Here is a 19,039-nt window from a genome sequence, read left to right on the forward strand (position 1 = left end):
CGAGACCTGTGATGATAGACCGCCACCAGGAGAACTTGTTCCTGAGCGATACCACACAAGGGTCATGGATACTTATTCAATTAGATATGATCAACGGGACCGTGACGCCGGCAGCTTCGAATCGTATGACGTTTCCGTCAAGCGGCCTGTACCATCCGTGTTCGCGGCTTACCTTGCCGACGGCACGACAGAGACACACGTCGTATGCGTCACACCCGACCATGTGGCTGAGGGTAGCCGAGAACCCGAAGAAGAAGAGCCATGGGATCTCCTGGAGAGCGCCGGTGCGCGCAGGTCTTGGGTAATAGCTGGACAGGTGGCAACGGTAGTCGCAATCGCAGTAGTCGTCGCAGGGTACTGAGATGAAAGGCTGATGTTCAGTAGACTAAGGAACAATGGACAAGGGCGAAGAACAACATTAGCCTTAGCCCGTCAAATGCTTCGCCGAAGCTGATACAAACAACCAGTCTATATGATTTTGACCAGACAGCGTGCACATCGCTCCGGCGCTGTGAATGCGGCGACTGACATCCGGAATTCGTGCAACCAGCGTGTTTCTCCACAGTCACACCATGGAGGCCTTTTCGCATCAAAATAGAACCCCCTCAAGGGCTTTTTAGGTGTAGGGCGAAGATCGAGCGCCTGTGCGGTAGATGGGAGTTTGATGCGTCTCTCGAAAGGCTCAGTGATCCTCGTCTGTAACTAGTTGCAGCGCTCGAGGCCCCTCGGAGGGGTTGACGGGACTGTGTGTCGATGGTCTGCGGGACCGGGAGGAGACATTTGGGTCGGGTTGCGGCAGGCGCTGTGCTGTGCGCATGCACCAGTGTAGGAATGATGGATAGCTTCAGGGCGTCACTTGCCTGCGCCAGTTGTTGGGTCGAGTTAGCGTGCCAAGACCGGCTCGTCGAGATTTCCTTCCCCGCCGCCAGCTCTTAACAGACAAAGCGCAAGCCACCATCCTCGATGCCACTGGAGCGACACCTTCGCTACCATTCTGACCACCTCCAATACCCCCTCACCTCTATGAATGCATCGCGCACCAACGCATCAATGCTTTTTCTAGGATCACGTTTCATCATGTCCACCAGATCTGAAGTGATATGCACCGCCGATACCTAGGTAGACAGTCAGCCACGAGTCTATCCCGTTGGAGACATCGGTGTTGTAATGCGCCTCCTCGCGTGGCTCAGTGCGACCTCCGCAGTCCAGCCCGTCTCAGACGTTCCATCGATGATACCTCGTGCTTGCAAGGTCTCCTGCATCTCGCATATCGTTGTGGCGCTGGAATTCGCAATACCCGTTCGTCAATCTGAAGATCACGACAAAAAGCAACGCGACGATCCACCAGTCGCATGCAGGAGAGAATGCGCCATTCTCCACCCATCCACACGAACCCCTCTCACAAATACATCCTGGGAGGGCATTAGACTTCGAAGTTCGTTTTTTCTGTTTGTTCTTTTGGGGCTGTACTGCAATGCTGCATTGCTACTGCTTCGATTCCAAGCCACAATCTTCACTACTACTGTTTCGGGCTGCATGGTGTGGAGACAGAGGCGCATCCACTCTCTCACGATGATGCAATCTCCCATCGGAACGAGATCTCGTCTTCAGAGGACTCATATGTTACCTGCTATGCTCGGTGCGAACTTGGTCGCGCGCGCTGGTATGCGGGAGGGGACGCCCACCGTATTGACCCTGAGGAAGACCCTCCAGAGCCCTAGACTGGCCCCTGGCAAAGAGGGTCAACCTTGAGAAAAGCAGTCGCGTCCTGGAGCCTTCCGAAGCGGTACCTGATAATCCCGTCCCCAGGCGCCCGATAGCAATACTAGAGCGACTGGGCTGTACCATGGAAGGCACTAAAAGCCCTGCAGTGGAGGACTAATCCAAAGGCGCAACGGGAAAACAAAACACCCCGCTCGCGTACCTTGCAGACTATGACAACTCGATTGGCTCCCCACTGTGCATGCGCAGCTTTGCTATCTCTATAGCGACGTCGGCGAGGAGCCGTGAACCACGCGCCTGTGTCTGCGGTGGTACCCCGGGCTGAAACGCCATGTCCAATTCGTCGTACAAGACGCTCTCCTCTAAACATCCCGTGCCCCTCTATTCCTCTCGACCACAGTCCTTTCTTCCTGCCCTACAGTCGTTTCACCCGTGTACTTCTCATCAGACATTCAATCGTTTCAATCACCTCACCTTCGCCTGGTCGACAACTCTGCATGAATACACGGAGCAAACAGGACACTGCTACCGTCAGCTCACGCAATGGGTGTCGATGCAAGCGCAGTCCCAACAACAGAAACTCCGCTGCCCTGGCTAGTCCACGACAAGGGGCCCCTTCATCTTGCCATTGTCGTTACGCTGGTCTTGACCGCGCTGTTGGTTTACTCGCTCAGAGCCTTCACTCGTGGAAAGCTCCTTCGCTCCTTCGGCATCGATGATGGATTAATGGTTCTGGCCGCTGTAAGTTCAGTGCAGTTCAATGACATGGATCATATTTGCTGACACAGAATAGTTATGCACAATAGGGATCTTTATCACGTTCACTGGAGTCGTAGAGCTCGGTCTGGGACAGCAGCAAGACGACTATGTCTTACCCGCCAGCAAGACCGTCCAAATGGGCCCATGGATGTGGGCGTTGAACTCATTCATCATCTTTGGGCTTGGTCTCGTGAAGCTGTCGGCTGCTTTCACTCTCTTACCTCTTACGAGTGCTAGACGCCAGTCGTATCTACAGATGGGACGCACTTTTCTTCTCATCTGCCTCATCCGTAGGTCTAAATCAACCTAGCTTTCACGAGCAAAAGCTTACAGACCTAGTACTCGTGTTCTGGCACACAATTGAATGGTTCACATCGCTTCTTGCTCAGTGTGTGCCGCTCGTGGCGGCTTGGGATCTCTCGCGCGATAATACGGCATTATGTATGTCGCAAAGCGAGTCCGAGATTTGGGCCATGGCAAATTACTGTAAGTACAATACTCTTGCTCCCAACAAACAGATCTGACCCGTTCGTCTAGCGATCAACACAGCTTCCAACGTGCTGATGGTCGTCTTTGTTTTACCCATCGCCGTCGGTACTCCTTCCAATCTTGGAGCCAAGCTACATATCCTCGCAGTTCTATTATTGGGTCTCTTGTATGTTCTCATAGTTCACAAAGGTGTCCCTGAAGTATTGGCCGCTAACACATCTGCAGTGTATGCGCTGTAGCCATCATCAGAACCCGAACGGTCTACACCTCTTGGGGTCACGTTGGCCATCGCAACAACTTCGACTTGAATTTCACTACCTGGGGCATGATCGAATTCCTAGCTGCCATGATAGCCGTCAACCTCAGTACTTTGGTGCCTCTTGGTAGAGCGATCCGCGATCCCCTCGATGCACCCCGCAAAGCCCCGCGTGCGGCCGCCATCTCTGGCCCCATCGCCGGCAGCACTGTTCACCTCATTCACGGTGATGTCGACGATCTCGTTCCCAGCTACTCTGAGTCCTACGAACCGGAGATGGATGACTCCTACAACTCGTATAACTCTCGCTATTCTGGCCAAACAGTCATCTACCGCCCTGACACAGCATACTTCCCCTCTCACGGCCATAACAACAACAGCCTAACACGCTTTCACGACGACGAATCTAACCTTGACTTCGACATCGAAGCACCCTCAACCCGATCCAGCCCTCGTAGGGTCACAAAACCAGGACCATCTTCGCGCTTCTCCGTATCTACCGTCAGCACACGTAGAGTGAGCGACTGGTCACAACTCAGCGGCTTCACATACTCTCCGCCCAAAGACTCCGATGCCGATTTCGAAAAAGCGATGAGCGGAAGAGCCAGGATTAGCGCGGCGGAGCTCGAAGAGATTGTCAAGAGCCTAGGATTGAAGAGGCAAAGCAGCCACGAAATCTGGGACAAGGAGATCGGTCTCTTCGAAGAGAAAAGCGAAGACGGGGGAAGCTCCGTCGCGCCCACAATATACCTGGAAGACGACGAAGACGCTGTGGACAGTGCGGGAGTCCTATGCACATGCCCAGCACCACGGGTGCGGAACGGCGATGCAGGTGAATCCGCGCTACAAAGCGAAGCAGACTCGAGCGAGATCACTGTGATTCGCATACGTGGGACAGCAAAATGCAGTCTCCACAAACCTTTACCGCGCATTCGATCCCGCGAATGGCTCGCGCGCGGATAAATACGCTACGACAGCTCATACTTCCCTTTTTTTCTTTTTTTTAACAGCGGTCTTTCCTTGCACACAACATTTCGTCGCAAACCGCAGCGCCATATTTCGGCCGGAGTCATATACCATCATTAGAAAGTTTCTTTTCAAAACATCTTATGTATTACTAGCAAGATGAGATGCAAAGACGCATCTCACTTAGCATTACCTACTCAGTAGCTACCAGAGTTCATAGTCATAATTTCTTTATCTCAATCCGAACCAATCTTGAGTTCGTACCGTGAATGAGTGCATTTCTACTCAGCCCATCGCTTCTCGACATACTGTGCTTGGTGGCCACCAGGTAGCTCGCTCACCCATGCATCGATCTCTTCTTTGACGACACGGGGAACAGTGCATTTGTTCATCGCAGCAGCATCCTGCGTCTTGAGCGTGGGACAGTTCTGGTAGCAAGGCGAGTCAAGAGCGCGTTGAAGTGCGTCGCCTTGCCAGCCGAAGAGGTAATCGCCATGATTCGCATAGCCCGTGCTGCCAAAGACCGTTAGCAATCACACCAGCCAGTATAAGGTCCTTGACTTACCCATCGCCGAAACTCCAGACAAATGGTTGACTGCCATCTTCCGGCCAATCAGCCTTGTTGTTGAACTTGCTCGTGTCCCAGATGACTTCGTAGAAGAGCTGACCCATGCGCACGGGGTGGCTGGCTGGGCAGGGGCCGCCGGATTCGAAGGACCCGTATTCTGGGTAGGACATGTGTGCCATGTGGTCTGGAGAGTCCAAGTTGACACCATCCCAGCAGCTAGGGCATGTTAGTAGACTGACATGCTGCATACGTGAGAGGGGATGGAAGCAGGAGACGTACGTGGGAAAGCGAACAGCAGTCATGATACCCGTCTTACACGGCTGAGTGGGGAAGTCCAGAGTCTGTGGGTCGCGCGTGTTGATAGTGTCCAAGCAAGTAAATGTTAGCTGGCGGAAACGTTCTGCTTCGTCTTTGGTGCGCGCGTTGACGTCGCCGATGAACATGCGGAAGCCGGGTTGGAAAGCCTGCACCTTGGAAGTCTGTTGAAAGTTGTAGAGGCCGTCTTGCATGTAATACACTGTCATGCCTCCATTTACGCCGTTGAAGCCAGAGTTGGGGATCTGGGGAACGCGCTTGTATGTACCGTTTCTGGCTTTGAAGTATAGAACGGCTGTCCAGTAGTTCTACAGATTCATTAGCAAAATTGTCCGGTCAACAGGTGGTTGGTTGAACATACGGAGAAGTCCTCACTAAATTGGCACGATGTGCATGTTGACTCTCCTGGCATGTCTTTCTCAGGATCCATGGTGACGTTGAAGGAGTTACCTCCGAGGATTTGATGCAAATGTGGCGAGGGAGCCTGGCCTGGTGTTACCAGAGGGTCTAGCCTGTCGATGACTAGCTGAGCGCATGGGAAACGCAGAAGCGCCGTTGCAGGTGCAACAAGTGCAAGGGCGGTAGCAGTGAAAAACTTCATCTTTACAAGGCTGGTATTGTGGTGCTGTAAAGAAGAAGATCCAAACGGTAAGAGGTATGTTTGATGCTCAGTATTTTATACAACAATGTGAAATACGCATGCGATACCGTCGGGATCAAGGGTGGTAATGCCGAGCGGGTACGCCGTGTCGCAAAGGCAAAACTCGGTCATGGTCAGGATAGCGATGGGCAGCATCTTACGCTGGATGAAAGCTAATGCGCTTTGGGACTCGAAAGATGAATTTGGATGCACGATGTCGTCGCATGAGTGGGTAGCCTCCACATCAACGCTCCTGGATTACATTGTCGAACGCTCCTCATCCACTTAAATTAACATGACCTATCGTTTCGGGCGCTCATGGCATCCAAAGCGCTGCTGATCGAGTTGCAGATACTTCATCGTCGGCTTGGCCAATTAGCACGATCTCATGATGATGCTGAGCTGGACGTCTTCGGTTGGCGACGGCACCGCTGTGATTGGCAAAGGTATTCCTCTAGCCCGAGTGAGTCCAGTGATGCTACTCTTCGATATTCCACAAGTATTTGGAAGTCTTGTCATGCCGTCGGCAGTTGCATGCAAGTGAGCGGCGGAACGTATAACGCCCCACCTGTACAGCGAGAACTCCGGTTACCAAAGAACTGTGAGTGGTTGATCCGCTTCTCGGATAGGATGATATTCGCGGACGTTGGGACAAGGTTGCGTGAGCCTCAATCTATTCTACTTTGCCGTCGCGCCAAGTTGTGGGGTACCAATCCTTACCATTTGTTTATATTGTCCAACCCCCGTTCCTCATCAACGTGTGCCATTCGTACGGATACGCTGGCATGGTACAAAAGAATTCCGCGTTTGTCATTGGCCGATCATAAGGTGCCCAGCTGAATAGCGACGGAGGCCAAAGGGTTGTAGTCACGTGCTGATCGGATTGTTGAAGCGTGCAGTGAGCCGAGAGAATAGGCTGTTGAAGAGAGTGGGATCTGATCGCAAGGAACGAGCCCTTATCAACCGGGTACGATTCCATGGAAGCAATATAGTCCATGTGGTGCTGTCAGGTATAGACTCCAGAATCTCAAATATCCTTCTGGAACGTCAACCACTTCCGCTCTCCAAACCCGGAAGCTTTTGCATCTCTTCTCATTGGACGTCTTGTCGCACGGCATTTCTTCTCTTTACTGGTTACATCGAAGTCAACCATGAAAACCAGTACTATTCTCGCGTGTTGGGTGTCAGCTGCATCTGCCGCCTTCGACTTGAATCGTGGGGGTGCAGTACTCAAAGCGCCTCAAGGCGACTCGTTTGCCAGCGTAACAGGCACTGTGAGTGACTCTCGTGCTGCATGTGATATGAGTACTAACTGCATATACAGTTCACAGTACCGAACTTATCGGGTAGCAACCGACTCTCGATCTGGGTCGGCATTGGGGACACACTTGAACAGGAGAACGTACTCGGTGGTGGCATCGTGTACAACAGTACGCTCAGAAGCTTCTCTGCATACTTCCCCGGTCCGGTGACAGATACCACTTCGACGGTTCCTGTTGCCAACGGTAATTCTATCACCGTGACAGTCAGCGTGGCTACTGCAGGGGGTACTGTGACGATTGAGAACAAGACGCAGAACAAGAGGACAACACAAACACTCGCAGCTCCGAATGGCGTGGATCCGTCCTCTCTGACTGCGCTGGCGGCGAACTGGTTCGTGCAGGCATACCAGGTAATCCCCGGTCAGCTCGTAGCTACGCCGAATTTCGGAACAGTATCATTTACTGCAGTTTCGGCAACTACTAAGAGCGGCGCGAATGTCCCACTCTCCGGCGCAGGTCGATATGAGATACAAGGAACGAGTGGACAGGTTAGTTGTACATGGTGTACCACCCAACCCTACTAATACCTGATTAGATGTACTCAAAGACAACAGTATCGAACACTGGTATTTCTGTGCAGAGACAGGCGTAGAAAGAAGGTTGCGATAGTGTTGCTCATGTTCGGAACACGATTTGGGAAGTCGCTGCCTCGTCGTAGTTAATCGAGAATAGATAAGCTTGGGCTATTTCGCTGTTTCGTCGAAATCTTATATAAGAAAAACGCGTGCAATAAGACAGATTGAATGCGCGACGATGACCGGGAGAGTTGGTGAAGGCCAGTGGTGATGATGTGGTGAGTAACGCGCAGGCGATGACGTTCGCTTGGCCTCCCCTCCACATTTCTCGACGCGTCGCGACTTCCACCTGCGTCGTGCGACAACACCGGCAAGATGCGCTTCAAGGCGTCGATACAGAACATTAATACCTTTACGAGTAGGTGCATAGGCCGACATTTCAATCTGCGACTAACCCCTTATAGAGCTCACGGCGTCGCTCAATTCGCTCGGCCCGCTCGCGTGGGTGAAGCTCAGCGAGGAGCAAGTATGCTTCACCATCATACCAGAGCAGGGCACTCAAGTATGGGCGTGAGTAGACGCCTCATACCTCGGTGTCTCTCGTTCTAACCGCATGCAGTGTCCTCTCTATTGTAAGCATACCGTCTCATCTGTGACTGGCTCGATGTTAATGCGCCGCGCAGGACTCCATCTTTGAGACCATCAGCGTGCAGTCAGCAGCGAACAACGTCATCAACCTCGAAGTTCCGCTCACGTCGTTGAATCGCGCCCTCAAGTCGGCCCTCAATGCCACGTCGGCCCAGATCCGCCTCACCAAGAAGGACAACCTGCCCATGCTTGCCCTCACCATCGTCACCACGACCTCCTCGAACACGTACAGCGCCTTCCCAGCAGCCACAGCCAACAACGACGATGGCTTCGACGCTGCCTTTGACAACGAATTCGGTGGAGGAAACCGCGAGACCATCGTCACGCAGGAGATACCCGTGCGGGTGCTTGCGCCAGACACTGTAGCGCATCTGCATGAGCCCGTCTGTAGAGAGCCAGACGTACACATTATACTGCCTCCTCTGATGCAGCTGAAGAGCATCAGCGACAGGTTCACCAAGCTCGCGCTGGCAGACACCAAGGCAAGCACCGCCACGACGGCATCAAGGACACGACTAGAGGTTGCCGCCAACATGCACGGCTGCCTGAGGATGAGGATCCGATCCGACGCCATGAACATATCCTCCATCTGGACCGATCTTAGCAATCCAGAACTCGACCCTGGCCACGTCGCTGGTGGAGAGGATGGCGTAGCTGAACACCCAAGCACGCGTATGAAGCAGCTGGGCACGGCGGACGGGCGTAGTGAAGAAGGCTGGGCTACAGTGAGGATCGATGGGCGTGACTGGGGTAAGGTCATGAGTGTGGGTAGGCTGGGGGGACGGGTTATCGCTTGTAAGTCGTACCAACTTCAAATCTGCCAACATGCTGACATTCTCAAGGCTTCTGTCATGAGCATGCACTCATCCTCTATGTTTACCTACCCAATGATAATGGCGACGACGAGTCGGTCCTGACAGTACGTTGCACTCTTCACACCCTCGCTCATCAGACTGACATCACAGCAGTACTTTATCAGCTCCTACAGCGCATAGCTACCTTCGCGCTCATGCCATCCTCACGAGGCACAAACTAGATACCTTTGCTCACGCGACACCGCATACCTCGTTACCACCATCCATCGTACGAGGCACATGATCTTGTGGTGGCGTGCGCTACACGTTGACAAGTCTACGTGCGAGCCAGATTGACCACAACGCTCGACTGCCTCCGGAAATGCGCATAACTGGTTGTGCTACTCGTGCACGGGCTACAATTGGAGATGGAAGCGTCGGCAAAACTAGCACTCTATTAGCCGAAGGCAGCAGAAGGATGCCTAAAACACCAAACCGCTTGCACCACGCCGAGACAAAGTCTCATGCTTTGAATTGGCTTCTCACGATAAGTATAAAGTCGGTTACTCCTCTCAATCAGGCGTCCGCTTCATAGTTCCCCGAAACACAACATGGATGAATGGAAAGGAGCCCTGTTCAATTTCAACTTCACCCCCTCTTTGCCCTCCCACCCATCTGACTTGAGCGACGTTTCTGCAGTCAAAACCGTCAGCCCGTGCATCATCACTAATCTTGCGACTGAACTCGTTCATCATATCATCGACTACATACCTCCCGCATCTCAGATCGACTTCGCATATACCTGCAAGCATTTATTCGCATGCTCTGCAGACGTTCTCAAACGCCATCGCGACGCTCATACAAATTATCGTGTCTCGTCTGATATTGACCCAACAACTGTTCCCACACTCCTCCGAAGCGCTTTTGGATATGGTGACCCAATCCCAGCCTGGCACGTTCGAAGTCTGGAGGTTTGGTATGATCGCACAGGATGGGATGCATGGAAGACGCTTGACTTCGATGTTCCGATCAATCAGAGCTCACGGTCGCCAACAACCTGGGAGTTCATACCTGGTGAAATCGACGACTATATGGAGCCATTAGATCAAGCACAGAGTGATCTTATCCCCGGTGCACGCGCTGAGGAGGCACGTACACAGATTATCGATGGCTATGACATTTATCTGAAGGCTCTCCTCGTTGCAAATTGTCCTAGGCTTCGAGACGTCAAGTTCGTCATGACGGCGCGCGATGGGACGGTATCGAGGTCATGTCTCGACTGGCTTCAAATTTTTATCAACGACTCTCACAACAAGAAAACTTCTTGGGGACCCGGCCTCCAAAATCTTCGTTCAGTCGCTGTTGGTCTGCCCACCGGAACTTGGATGGATTCGGCCTACCATCCCAATACCTGGCCTTGCAACACAGGATTTCTTGTCCAGTTCCTCCGCCTCCCAAGCCTCGAAAAGATTTACTTTAGAAATTGCGTAGGTGATTTCCAAGACGAGACGCCGTGGAAGAATCTTCTACCTGCTGGAACCTCCCCTGTCAAACATCTCTTCTTGGACAGTTGTGGGGAATTTGGGCAAGAGTTCCTCACTGCTCTTACTGCCGTCCCATCAGGACTCATCACAGCCTCATTCCGCGCCGGCGATGCTCCTCGACTCGAAGACGCGGACGAACTCGTTCGCAATCTCGGCACCTACCAAGGGAATACCCTGGAAAGTCTGATGTTCTATGACTATCATGACAATCCCCATAATATTCACGGCTATCGCTGCGCAGCCTTCCGCCCAGAAGAACTCAGCAACATGAGGAAATTAAAGCACCTCTGCATGGACATCCAAGACATTGAGCTCGAGGCCTACTACAACAGAGACGACAGCGCAGAAGATTGGGAGAGCGATGGAGCGTATTTGGAACGCTGCTTCCTGGAGAGTGTATGGAAGTACGAAGCCCTAGTTCTGTGGGGATCGCTCAGCGAATCTTATATCAAATGGGAACCGAATGAGGAACAAGGCTTCGAAGATGCCATCATTTCTCTGATCGGAGGACGACCTAGACCAAAAGATACTCTCACGAATAAGAGAAATCGCAAGTATAATATACTTTATTAGCAAACTAACAATTCTATAGTAAGCTAGTTTAAAAAGAGTAAGGTTTATTACTAGTATATAAAAAGACGTATTTCTAAAAAAGTTAAAATTCTATATTTAAAGGTATAGGCGTTAAGTAGACTAAGGCTTAGGTTTTTAGCGCTGCTACTTTTAGCGTAGTAGTTAAAGCTTTTAAAATTTAAAGTAGTAAAGTAACTATTTTATAATTATATACTAATATTTACTTATAGTAGAGAGAATTATAATATAATTATATATTTTTAATAGCTTATAACTAATAAAGCTATAAATTATAAAGTAATAAAATACTAAATTTTTTAGTAAGTAAAATTATACTTCTACTATATATATACTTTCTATTTTCTATTTTTATTTCTATCTTTATTTTTATTTTATAGCTTATAGTAAATTAGAGATTTAAAAACTTATTAAAGTAAATAGTAGCTTAAATCTAACTCTAAAGCTATACTAACTAAATAAGCTCTTAATTATATTTTTTTTTATACCTTTTTATAAGTTTTTTTAGCGTTAGTAAGTTTAAAGCTAATTTTATTACTAGTTATATTACTTTACTACTTTACTAAAGCTTAATTAAGCTTCTTTATTATTACTATATTAATTACTTTTCTCTTAAATATATTACTATTACTATCTTTATAAGTTTTTTTAAAGTTATTATTTTAGAAGCTATTATAAAAGCTATTATAAACTATTTTATTTATACTATACTAAAAGCTATTATAAGCGCTCTAAAGAGCTACTTTACTAGTACTTTAGAGCTATACGCTAGACTTATTAATATTTTTATTATATTTATTTCTATTATATTTATCTTTATTATACTTATTTTTTTTACTTTTATTTTTATTATTTTTATTATATATATAACTAGCGCAAAACCTTTTATTATTTTTTTTTTTAGTTTTACTTTTAAGAAGCTTATTAGTAAAATATATAAGCTTTTTAGTAAATATAGCCTACTTTTAAAATAATAAAAAGAGTATTTTATTTATAATTTTACTAAAATATATTTAATTACTTATACTATTTATATTTATAACTAAGTATATAAAGTAAAATTAATATTAAGTTTATAGCTCTTTCTAGCTTTTAAGAATACTATACTTTAGTAAAAAAATATTTTAGCTAAAATACTTTATAAAAGTAATAAAAGCTAAAATAATAAGAATATAAAGTTTATAGCTTATTTTATATAGTAAGATACTATTTATTAAATAGTAGCTATAATAAACTACTATAAGTTTTATTAATACTTAGAGAAATAGTTATTATATTATAGTTATTAGAAAATATATACTATAAAGCTATTATAGTATTCTTATTACTACTATATTATTTTAGTAGTTTTTAATTACTATCTAAGCTTAAAAGCTATATAAATAAGTATAGTATTAGTTAGAAGCCTTAGTATTAATAGTAATATACTTTAAGTTTATTAAAATCTACTAGTAGTTCTAAGACTAATAGCTAAGCGTTTTTTAACGTCTTTTTATTAAATAGAGTCTGCAAAATTAGGCACAAGGCACTAAAGTATAATATACAGTCTCTGTTCGGAGTCCCAGGGCTAGAAATCGTAGCGCCGAAAGCTGTGTATCTAGAGAACGTGGAGAAGAGCAGTGGGCCCATAACTACTTTCAGTCCTGGACGCGGAGGAGAGCCCTCGCCGAACGAAAAGAGCAACGTCTGGTTCCGTCGCGCGATTGAAGTAGCGAGGAAGAGGGGCAGGGATCTGCATACGCTTACGAATCGCACCAAGCCGCGCCATCAGATTGAATTCCCTGAGGCGCCTGATAAGTACGACCTCAAGAGCGGTCCGTGGGGTGAGAGACCAGCAGATTGGGTCTTCAATGTGTATACGGGTCGTAGGGAGCCCAAAGGCTGTGGCAAATGTGGGAACTGCGATGTTTGCTTTGGGTATTATAGTAAGGAAATGTGGGATGGGCTGGAGAAGGAGCCGAGAAGGGTGAAGTATGATGGGAAAGATGAGGGCCAGGCCAACGATCGGGATGGAATGAGAAGTTGAGAACATGGTGCGAGAGACGTATGCTTACACCAAACGTCATCCATCAGTCTATTAGGCACACGAAATGGAGGACGCAAATACGTTCATGCCTAGCACAAGAAAGAGGAGATGATTCACGTAGTAAATATGAGTGTCACGTGGAAGAAGACAACTGCACACATCTGGACAGAACAGTCACATTCAGAGAATACAATGTATTCATCATCATCAACCCATCAGCCACCATCTACTTCCCAGCATTATCAACATGCTCCCTAAGCTCCTTCTCATTGTCCTTTGCCAGCACACCCCCATTCGACTGGGTAGCCACAACGGAGCTACGTCTCCGCTCCGCCTCATGCGCCTGCTCCGTATCCGCATAGTCAACCAGCAGCTCGCCCTTCTTGCCATAGCGATGCGGTAAGTTATGCGCAATACCAACGACATCAAATGGACCGCTTGCCGCGTGGAAGATCTCATCCATTTCCTCGAGAGACCGGTATGCAGTCTCTGGGAAGAAGAAATATACCGAGGGTACCATTGCAGCGTTGATAACGGCGAAGATAATGTAGGTCTGGTAGCCAATGTTTGCGAAGGCAGGGGGCGTAATCATTACGACGAGGAAGTTGAAGATCCAGTTCGCTGTGGTGGAGATGGCGTTGGCGGGCGCGCGGATGGATAGTGGTGTAATTTCTGCGGGATACAGCCATGTCATGCCTAGCCAGCCGATGGCGAAGAAGGAGTTGAATACGAAGAGGAAGACGGTGGCGAGGAGACCCAGGCTTGTGTTGCCAATGTTGCTGGTTGCGCCTGCTAGCACGGCCATGGACATGGACATGCCAGCCGCACCGAACATCATCAAAGAGCGGCGTCCAAACTTCTCGATTGTGAAGATGGCGATCCAACTAGCCATCCAGTATTCGGTGCCGTTGCAGGCGGATAGAAGGCGACTGAGGAAGGGCGAGAGACCGATGGAGTTTTCGAAGATGGTTGCGGCGTAGTATGTTACCTAAAAATTGAGGTCAGAACGGGCTGGAATAGACGCAGTAGTAGTAGTAGTAGGTTACCAGGTTGATACCAGAGATCTAGAGCATTGTTAGTTACCGTCTCTTGTCCTGTTGGAAAAGCGAAACTTACCTGTTGGAACATCTGGTTGACATAGCCCAACACAGTGCGGTGGAAGTTGCGGTTTTTGTTCCTCTTGAAACAATCGCGGAAGCCACCACGCGACATCTCCTCAGTAACATCCTTGACAGCCTGGAACTCGGCTTCGACCTTCTTGTCGTCCATAGGAAGGTCGCTCAACGCAGCCAAAACTTCCAAAGCCTCTTCCTCGCGACCCTTCAGTACCAACCAACGCGGACTTTCGGGAAGACCAGGAATCATAACGAGAATGAACAGGGCCAGGATGATTTGGAAAGCGATAGGGAAGCGCCAGGCGATGCTGCTGGGTTCGAGGAAGGAGAAGCCGAGATCGAGCCAGTAACTAAGCATGACGCCGAAGACAATCATTGAGCCTTCAATCATGACCATCTGCCCTCTGCGATGCGGTTTCGATGTCTCGGACTGCCATGTTGGGACTGTGCTTGTGTTCATGCCGTTGCCAAAACCGGTAATCCATCGTCCGATGATGAGCTGTGCGAGTCCGTACGATGCTGTTTGGAGGATGGCTCCGACTATCATGATAGCGCTGCCGATGAAGATGGTCTTCTTGCGCCCGAGCATATTACCGAGCCAGATGGTTGCTACGGCGCCGAAGAAGCAGCCCAGTGTGTAGGCACCGACTAGACGGACATTAGCGACGTTGGGCTTAGATGCTGAGCGATCTTACCTGTGATGGCTTGGATAGTCGCGGCATGGCTTTTCGAGCTTCCTGGGGGTGGGTTGTTGCTGTCGATTTCGGGGAAGTATTTGATGAAAGAGCCCAGCGTGAGCAAACCGCCCATTACACCCTGATCTGAGCCAATGTTAGAATTGATACCAACAGTGATGGCATGAATGCTTACCATAACCAAAGAGCGCGAAATCTGTGCCTGCTATCACAGCAATAGCAATGTTGAGCTTAGTGCCCTTGAGGCCATAGAACTTGCCCATCTTGTTTAGTAATACCAACGATCAATGCGTGTCGTGCCAAACAACGAGGTAAGAAAGGCGTTGCAACAAAACAACAACACAAGAGGCCAGCTCGCTTCCACTTCGTGCGAGGTGCGATCGATGAGGTACGACAGCAGGCGCGACGACCCTCTCTTAAGAAAATGTGAAAGGACAACCGCAACTCTCTGCCACCAATGTAACAGTAGAGTCCGTCCTCACGCCGCCAACCCAGCAATAACGCCGAACCGCCCTGTCTACCGGCGTCATCCCCACAGTTTGCTCTCGACGATGACGTTTGGTCTGGAGCCGCTGGTGATCCCAACCCCGTGGAGTTTGGCGTGCGGAGAAAGACACACTACCCGATCGCACGGGGATGCCAGGGTCGCCCTGTGTGATTCGTCGCAATTCACCAGTCAGCTCGCAGTCGCCCATCGGAATTACCGCAATAGGTACTTCCGGCGCATTATGATGTCGCTAACAGGGTGAAAGTTCGCGACACGGGCGCACCAAGACGGTGTTTCGCGCCGCTTTGGTGCTTGGTGGCTAAGCATCGCGAAGGCGCGAAAAGCTCCGGCCTAGTCCGATGCTTCGGCTCGTCTAAGAAATTGCTTGGGCGGCTTGCCAAAAAGCGTAGTTCCGCACGTCAGCACTTGTGGGAATAACCTGGGAAATGCCTAAAAATGCCCTCGTTTCGAAGGGACGGGTGTTGTCAAACCCAAGTCTTCGGGGAGGTGTTTGGTTCTACGGTAGGTGTGCCGGTTGAAGTATCCAGCTTGCGGGATTTACGATCATCAGGGACAGGGTGCGTCAACCACGCGACAGCACCAAGTTTTCTCGGTTAGGATTAAGGCTGTGGAGCCGATAGCTTGGGGGAGGCTTCTTTGTGGAGAACGCGCTGTTGGAGTTGCACTGTGGGTGTACTAAAACTTGCACGTGAGTCCTTTCGATGCTGCCCAGGTGGCCCACTGCATTCTTGGAGTAATGTTCACCGCGAGTATCCATGCGACATCTCGATCTTGTTTTAACACCCGTTGCATTTTCTATCTGATGCCGCTAGCACGGCCACCTGCATCTCTTTCACACGCGTCTAACTGGTGTGATGATGCAAGAAGTAGACGGATTCCAACGCACATGCATACGTTTTCGATTCGAAGGTGTTCAGAGTCATTCAAGGTCCATTGTTTGCCTGGAATGACTAGTTGTTATATCGATGAAGTGGTCTGGCCAATGCTTCCATTCTTAAGGCCCCCAAGCGTTACGCTCCGTCTCCATCAACTCATCGATCGGTGCTGTTAAGCTTACTGGCCGCATCACCCCGTTCATATTCGACGCTGAAATACTGCTACTGTGCGTGTCTAGATACTGATTGTAGTCAGCCCCGAATGAACTAGTGGCGACCCCCGTTGCGCCCTTCTTTGTAGGAGATGGGGCAGGTGTAGGAGTCGCAGAGACGACAGGCTTTTGCAGTCGCCTTTTCTTGTGTTCTTCTATAATCATCTGCGCTCGGCTTTTGTTCAGTTTCCAGGTAGCCAGATTTCTTGCCGGTAACACCGTCCTCTTGAACATACCTATCCCGGCGATGACAGGCTCCACAAGGCCCATGCCGACGTAAGTATCAGCCTCCCATACAGGCGCAGAATAAGATTTCAATAGCCCCTGCTTTTCGTCATCATTCTCTGTTGCATGGTAGACGGGTCGCTTCAAAGGATCAGTTGACGCTGTTACAAAGTCGCCGAAATCTTCGTCGTTTAGCTTAGTGGGCTTGGATTGGGGAGTACTTCGCCGAGGAGGAGATTCATTCGTTGGGGGCAGGTCTGTCTCTGAGATAGAAGACGGACTTATTCTGGGACCGGCAAGTGCGCAATGATCTTCCCAGGCGTTCTGGACAGATTCAGCTTCACTCGCCGCGTCCAGATTTCGCGAAACGCCCATTGAAGAATCGACTTGATTTGACGACATGGTATTTGTATGGGTTATGTGGTTGATTGATTAGAGGTTTCGATTCTTCGAAACGGGGAGGAAGCGCCTGCTTGGATGTTGTGATACTCATTCACTTTGCTGACCATTGTGAATACTAAACGTGCCGTCGCTCATGACGTTCCAGAGTGAATATATAAGGGATTGAGGCATTGTGTGAAGAGATGGTATCAAACAGAGCATCGCTGCAGCATGCGCCTCTGGCGCGACGACGAATTGCTTTTCCTGTGTCATTAAGACGTGAACTTCACATCCCATCGCTGAACGCCAATAGTGTGACAATGCTAGAGGTATCATACGCGCATGGCTTCTCTCGCCGCGGGCTCTCTCTCCATCTCGTATTCGATCTCGCGTCTCGGCCCCTTGGAGTCCTTCGATGGCTTTTTCTTGGGCTTGGGTGGTGGGCCAGCAGGGCGTTTGCGCTTGAGATTTGCCAGCGTCTTCTTGAGAGCCTCTGTGTCCTCATCTGCAGACTCATCCTCCTCATCTTCTTCGCTGCCGCTACCGCTCTCGTCATCTTCGTCGCCTGAGCCTTCGTCGGGACTCTGCCCGCCGATCCAGTCTTCAAAGTCCTCCATCTCGTCGTCGGATTCGCCCTCAATGTCGCTCACGTATTCGACTTCGCCGACACCGTTCTCCATCTCGTGTTCGTATTCGTTCTCGTCTTCCTCCTCGATACCTTCGTCCAGATCCTCGTCGCCCTTGAGCTGGCCCTCTTTCTGCAGGCCGCGCATGACACGCTTCCAGACGTTTGGTTCAACGTTGATCCTGTCTTGCAGTTAGTCTCAAACTCAAACACGAAGTGAGCAAATGCTTGACAGTGTGACGATGCTCATTAAAAAATTAGAGTGTTGTTGTTGTTTTTGATCCTCATCGAAGGATCTCAGGGTTAAAAAGCGAATAATCATGGCAGCAGTGGGGAGAGGGGGGTGCACGTACGGTCGATCACCGTATGCGCCACTACGCAGACGGTCAATGAGAACTCTCTCGATGGCGCGCTCGACCTTGGCGGCTGCGAGAGCTTTGCGCTCACGGCCTTCCTCTCGTCGGCGGACCTTGGGTGCCAGTCTGGGAACTAGGCGCTCTCCTAGACGCTCTTCTTCCTTGGCCAGTTTCCGTATCCTTATGTTGACTTGAGTAAGACGAGTCAAGCGCTGCTTGTTCTTGTGCTTAAGGAACTTGGGGAAGTATGCGAGGTGCTGGTCGACCATCTCGAGCGCTTGGCTATAGTTCTTAGGAAGCTTTATCTTTTCCCACCATTGCGACGGAAGATGTGCGCGCTCGATCGCTTTGATGTATAGATACAGCTCGCCGGTCGCGGGATCTGAGCGAATCGTGGCATAGCGTGAGTTCGCGAGGGGGCACGACTGCTTGGAGCAGTAACCTGATACGTTGTGTTCGTTTCTGCAGAAAGTTTGGTCTTTTGTGGTTTTGAGTTCTGAGTAGACAAGGTCAGCATTATCTTGTATGCATATTTACAGAGGCTCACGCACTGAAGCTGCAAAAATCGGTGCCAATAACGGACCATACAAGATCGTCCGAGGCCATGGCGGCAATGAAGTCCTTCCGCGGACGCACGTAAACACAGAAGCGAGGATCCCTTCAACAATAGTCTTTCAGCGCGGCGAAAAGCGAACAGAAGGTCCTTCGGGGTATCGCGTGTGCGTTCTGGCGCGAAGGGAACAGGTGTTGTAGTAGCAAAGTAGACATGCGACGATCTCAAGAAATTATTATCTTAGCGCGTGCACGGGCCACTGCGGAGGTGCAGCGGAGCTACCATCCAGTACAGATGCGACAACGACGTAAACCTCAATTGGCGGAATGAGAGCTGTCG

The 19,039-nt window shown here is 49.6% G+C and overlaps 6 protein-coding genes across 6 annotated transcripts; 3 read left to right on the forward strand and 3 right to left on the reverse strand.

The window, feature by feature from the left end:
• Positions 1-2,920: 2,920 nt before the first annotated feature.
• On the forward strand, positions 2,921-4,189 carry J4E92_006145 (uncharacterized protein; the record flags this gene model as incomplete). Its single annotated transcript, XM_051497516.1, has 3 exons — positions 2,921-2,926; positions 3,031-3,038; positions 3,220-4,189. The coding sequence occupies 3 exons, from the start codon at positions 2,921-2,923 to the stop codon at positions 4,187-4,189; spliced, it is 984 nt and encodes a 327-aa protein (XP_051352163.1).
• A 284-nt stretch (positions 4,190-4,473) lies between these two features.
• J4E92_006146 (uncharacterized protein) lies at positions 4,474-5,676 on the reverse strand (the record flags this gene model as incomplete). The annotated part of the gene is made up of 4 exons (XM_051497517.1): positions 4,474-4,705; positions 4,758-4,976; positions 5,040-5,383; positions 5,437-5,676. The coding sequence occupies 4 exons, from the start codon at positions 5,674-5,676 to the stop codon at positions 4,474-4,476; spliced, it is 1,035 nt and encodes a 344-aa protein (XP_051352164.1).
• Positions 5,677-6,866: 1,190 nt separating this feature from the next.
• Positions 6,867-7,629, forward strand: J4E92_006147 (uncharacterized protein; the record flags this gene model as incomplete). Its single annotated transcript, XM_051497518.1, has 3 exons — positions 6,867-6,989; positions 7,040-7,525; positions 7,573-7,629. The coding sequence occupies 3 exons, from the start codon at positions 6,867-6,869 to the stop codon at positions 7,627-7,629; spliced, it is 666 nt and encodes a 221-aa protein (XP_051352165.1).
• A 298-nt stretch (positions 7,630-7,927) lies between these two features.
• Positions 7,928-9,195, forward strand: J4E92_006148 (uncharacterized protein; the record flags this gene model as incomplete). The annotated part of the gene is made up of 6 exons (XM_051497519.1): positions 7,928-7,970; positions 8,017-8,122; positions 8,172-8,184; positions 8,236-8,995; positions 9,043-9,119; positions 9,169-9,195. 6 exons carry the CDS (start codon positions 7,928-7,930, stop codon positions 9,193-9,195), a joined length of 1,026 nt encoding a protein of 341 aa, XP_051352166.1.
• A 4,186-nt stretch (positions 9,196-13,381) lies between these two features.
• On the reverse strand, positions 13,382-15,228 carry J4E92_006149 (uncharacterized protein; the record flags this gene model as incomplete). The annotated part of the gene is made up of 5 exons (XM_051497520.1): positions 13,382-14,143; positions 14,202-14,219; positions 14,272-14,918; positions 14,966-15,091; positions 15,141-15,228. 5 exons carry the CDS (start codon positions 15,226-15,228, stop codon positions 13,382-13,384), a joined length of 1,641 nt encoding a protein of 546 aa, XP_051352167.1.
• A 2,270-nt stretch (positions 15,229-17,498) lies between these two features.
• J4E92_006150 (uncharacterized protein) lies at positions 17,499-18,753 on the reverse strand (the record flags this gene model as incomplete). Its single annotated transcript, XM_051497521.1, has 3 exons — positions 17,499-17,973; positions 18,145-18,643; positions 18,699-18,753. The coding sequence occupies 3 exons, from the start codon at positions 18,751-18,753 to the stop codon at positions 17,499-17,501; spliced, it is 1,029 nt and encodes a 342-aa protein (XP_051352168.1).
• Positions 18,754-19,039: the final 286 nt, after the last annotated feature.

This window comes from Alternaria infectoria (genome assembly GCF_024043175.1).
Source record: "Alternaria infectoria strain BMP 0036 chromosome Unknown scaffold_9, whole genome shotgun sequence".
NCBI lineage: Eukaryota > Fungi > Ascomycota > Dothideomycetes > Pleosporales > Pleosporaceae > Alternaria > Alternaria infectoria.